At 40.4% G+C, this 4,665-nt stretch overlaps 1 protein-coding gene across 1 annotated transcript; it reads right to left on the bottom strand.

Moving 5' to 3' along the window:
- Positions 1–1,707: 1,707 nt before the first annotated feature.
- Positions 1,708–3,692, bottom strand: APOBEC1 (apolipoprotein B mRNA editing enzyme catalytic subunit 1). The gene is made up of 4 exons (XM_008697513.1): positions 3,672–3,692; positions 3,096–3,570; positions 2,611–2,729; positions 1,708–1,890 (listed from the first exon to the last, which is right to left on the bottom strand). The coding sequence occupies exons 1-4, from the start codon at positions 3,690–3,692 to the stop codon at positions 1,741–1,743; spliced, it is 765 nt and encodes a 254-aa protein (XP_008695735.1). The 3' UTR covers positions 1,708–1,740.
- Between the last annotated feature and the right edge of the window lie 973 nt (positions 3,693–4,665).

Here is a 4,665-nt window from a genome sequence, read left to right as displayed (position 1 = left end):
GGTACACACATCTACATATGTGTGTGTGTGTGTGTGTGTGTGTGTGTGTGTGTGTAATATACATCACATCTTCTTTATTCATTCCTGTTGATGGACACATAGGCTGTTTACATGTCTTGACTATTGTAAACAATGTTGTAATGAACATGGGGTACAGATATCTTGAGATAGTGATTTCATTTCCTTCAGATATATACCCAGAAAAAACATTGTTGAATCATAGGGTAGTTTTTTTTTTTTTTTTTTTTTAGGTAGGCTCCACTCCCAGCACAGGACTTGAACTCATAACCCTGATATCAAGACCTGAGATCAAGAGTTGGACGCTCAACCACCAACTGAGCCACTCAGGCGCCCATATGGTAGTTCTATTTTTAATTTTCTTTTAATGTCACAGAGTTACTTCAGGTACTTTTTTTTGAAGAGTTTATTTATTTATTTGAGAGAGAGAGCATTCAAGAGAGCACAACCGGAGGGGAGGTGCAGAGGGAGAGGGAGAAGCACACTCTTGGTTGAGCGGGGAACCCAACATGGGACTGGATCCCAGGACCCCAAGATCATGACCTGAACCAAAGCCAGATGCTTAACCCACTGAGCTACCTAGATGCCCCTCTATTTTTTTATTTTTTTAAAGATTTTATTTATTTATTTATTTGAGAAAGAATGAGCGAGAGAGAGAGAGAGAGACAGAGAGAGAAGGAGCAGGGGGAGGGAGAAGCAGACTCCCCACTGAGCAAGGAGCCGATGTGGGGCGCAATCCCTGGACCCCAGGATCATGACCCGAGCTGAAGGCAGATGCTTAACCAACTGAGCCACCCAGGCGCCCCTATTTTTAATTTTTTGAGGAACTTCCATACTGTTTTCCATGGTGGCTCTACCACTTATATTCCCACAGACAGTGTACAATTGTTCCCTTTCCTCCACAATCTCACCAACATTGGTTATCACTTATGTTTTTGATGATAGAAATTCTAACAAGGGTGAGGTGATATCTCATTGTAGTTTTGCATTTCCCTAATGATTAGTTATGTTAAGCAACTTTTCATGTAGGTGTTGGCCATTTGAGTATCTTCTTTGGAAAAATGTCTATTTGGGTCCTTTGCCCATTTTAAAATCATATTGTTTAGTTTTATTTATTTATTTATTTATTTATTTATTTATTTATTTGATAGAGAAAGACACAGCCAGTGGGAGAGGGAACACAGGCAGGGGGAGTGGGAGAGGAAAAAGCAGGCTCCCAGCAGAGGAGGCCAATGTGGGCCTCTGGGATCACGCCCTGGGCCGAAGGCAGATGCTTAACGACTGAGCCACCCAGGCACCCCAGAATTTTTTTATATTTCTGTAAAAAATGCCATTAGAATCTTGATAGGGATTACATTGAATTTATGGATCACTTTGGGTAATATGGACCTTTTAACAATATTAATTCTACCAACCCGTGAACATGGGATATCTTTTCATTTATTTGCATGTTTTCCAATGTCTTTCATCAATGTCATAGATTTTACAGTATATAAGCTTTCACTTCCTTAGTTAAATTTATTCCTAAGTATTTTATTATTTTTGATGCATTTGTGAATGGGATTTTTAAAAATTTCTTTTTTCAGATAATTTGTTGTTGATGTATAGAAACACAATTTTTTTTGTATAGAAACACAAATTTTCTACATTCCAGTGGCATTCACTCTTCCATGGGTCTTCAGGGTGTGCTATGGAAACAGTGTACACAAGGAACCATTCTATTCATCTCCAAGTCACAGGAAGTTGTATCAACCCTGTAGCTAAAAGGACATGGGGTGGAATAGTTTGGTAATGGCGGTTTTGAAGAGTAAGTCTGAACAATGTAAGCTGATTCTGACTTCTTCTTGAAATCTTTAAACACGGAGGGAGACTCTGGAAGGAAAAAAAAAGTTAAAGTAATATTTTTCTTCATACTATTATTACCAGAAACATTTTATTTTATTTTATTTTATTTTATTTTATTTTAATATTTATTTACTTATTTGAGAGAGAGAGAAAGAGAGAAGTGTGAATGGGAGAGTGGGGAGGGGGCAGAGGGAGAGAGAATCCTCAAGCAGACTCCCTGCTGAGTGTGGAGCCTGATGTGAGGCTTGATCCCTGGACTGCAAGATCATGACCTGAGCCAAAATCAAGAGCTGGCCGCTTAACCGACTAAGCCACCCAGGTGACCCTACAACAAACATTTAAAAACATTAGTTGGAAGACTATTGAACAACTTTGAAGAGAATACAAATGGGACACCTCCATTTCTTCAGTAGGATGGCACACACCAGTACGGGAAAGGAGAATATCTGCAGTTCTGTAGAGCCAATAAGTGTTGTAATAATGATGATGATAATAATAATATCAAGTTAACGTGGAGTCCACATAGCTCTTAGGCCAGTTTATCCACTCCCTTCTCCCGCTTTCTTCCTCCAAAGAGATTGTTTTGTTCTCACATTTTCTTCAGATGGATCAAGTAGTTAAATAACCAAATTTCAGTATAAATGGCAAAGAGATGGTGAGGAAAGTACATGCCAATTCATCAGAAAAGAAGTTTGAAGACGGATGTTTCTTTGGGCATCAGAATCTCTGCCCCTTAAAGGAACTTACTAGAATTATGCAGTGGAGTTCCAGCGCATATAGCTTCATCCATAGCACAGGGTATCCTGGCCAGTGATCTTCTTTTCCAGGTGGGTAGTTGACAAAATTCCTCCAGCAATGATCATACTCTAAGGAAACACAAATCTTGGTTCATTCAACAAATACAGCAGAAAGTTACTTTAAAGGGAGCCCAACTTATAGATATACATCATATAAAGCCCATTAGCCTCTTTGTCGTTGGAGAAGGGCTACACTCGCCCAGACTCCCTAAAAAAGAACAAAGATGAAAATGGCTCTGAGAGGTCATAGTGGCAGGAATGGAGAAAGGAGTCCTCCTTTTGATACTTCCTTACCGTGAAATTTAGACACGGTCCTTTCTTATGTTATTTTTGGACTTCCACTTCTGAGACTTCCAGAGTGGGATAATCAGTGTCCTGGCCTTGAAACAGGCCAGCACTACAGTCTCATAAACACTCAAGATTCTTTGTTCTTACCGGGGACGCTCATGATCTGGATAGTCACGCCACTGTTAATGAGGTCTCGCAGTCCTTGCCGGTTTTGTGGACCCATGTGCCAGAAAAGCCGTGCTACGTAAATAACCAGAGTCACACTAGGGTGTTGACTCAAAAATGCTCTAATGGCCTTGGAGCATTCCCAACAGGGACTCCAGGACAGGAACCAGGTGACGGAGCAGGGGATGGACGGGCAATACTGTCTTTCCAAAGTAAATTTTTCTATAAAATTGATTTCCACATGGTTGGCGGTGTTTTTGCCTGAGTTTCGCCAGATCTTACGGCTTGTGCCCCACTGGATTTCATAGAGCAGGCAGGCCTCTTTACGGAGTTGTCTGGGGTCAAAGAAGACTTCAAATTCCCAGGGTTCGATTCTCCTCCTGAAACACAAAAAGCACTCCCATGTTGTCACGCTATCTTTAGAGGGGTCTTGGAGATTATTTCCTGCTCCCCTCTTCTATCAGGCAGATCTACAACGTGGCATCTCAGAAAACTTCTTCTTTTTTTTTTTTTCTATTCTATTTTTCAAAGTTATCTAGGGGGATCCATTTGAATTACCAGAATTTCTCTCACGAGCATAGTGAAGAGATTTTTCTTTTTTCTTTTTTTTTTTTTAAGATTTAATTTATTTATTTGACAGAGAGACAGCCAGCGAGAGAGGGAACACAAGCAGGGGGAGTAGGAGAGGAAGAAGCAGGCTCATAGCGGAGGAGCCTGATGTGGGGCTCGATCCCGTAACGCCGGGATCACGCCCTGAGCCGAAGGCAGATGCTTAACCGCTGTGCCACTCAGGCGCCCCTGAAGAGATTTTTCTTAATTCCTGTTATTTGGTTACCACTCTTTCTATACCATTACCTGGTAATTTTGAATTCAGGTATAAATGTGTCCTTGTTTCTCTTTTAAAGACTTCTCTTTAGAGTCTAATCTTTCTATCTCACCATGGAGTTGCCATGTCCCAAACATTAATCTTCACCATGACTCAATGGACTCCAACTAGATTTTAGGTGTAGAAGCCTCAAATTGCCAATAAGATTCTATTGCCAAGCCTAAGAAGAGAGAAAGTCAGCCTCAGGATTCTTCCATATTAAATTCTGTATCCTAATTCCTCATAAGAAAAAAATTCAAACTTCTCCCAATGACATCTTTATTGATTTATTTTTTTAGGATTTTATTTTGAAGTAATCTCTACACCCAACGTGGGGCTCATACTTACAACACCAAGATCAAGAGTCACATGCTGTACCAACTGAGCCAGCCAGGTGCCCCTCCCAATGACATCTTTAGATTTAATATTTTCCATGCGTCAAAGCTGGAACTCAGGGGAGACTCAGGATTGTGCTGAGGACTCTTTGCAATATGGTTGAGTCACCAGCTTATTACATCCTAATATTTCCACTCATTCCTAAAGTATTACATTTATTCATTACGTAGATCAGTCCTTCCATCAATCATGAAATAATATATTCCCTGACAGAAGACCCCCTGCTATAATGCTATGTCTGGAAAATGGGCATATAGTATAAAACAAAAAGATGAACTCAAAGGGACAAAC

The sequence above is a fragment of the Ursus maritimus genome, unplaced genomic scaffold (genome assembly GCF_017311325.1).
Source record: "Ursus maritimus isolate PB19 unplaced genomic scaffold, ASM1731132v1 scaffold_26, whole genome shotgun sequence".
In the NCBI taxonomy this organism is placed as follows: domain Eukaryota; kingdom Metazoa; phylum Chordata; class Mammalia; order Carnivora; family Ursidae; genus Ursus; species Ursus maritimus.
The sequence above is the reverse complement of the archived record's forward strand: the minus strand, read 5'-3'. Positions and strand labels throughout refer to the sequence as shown.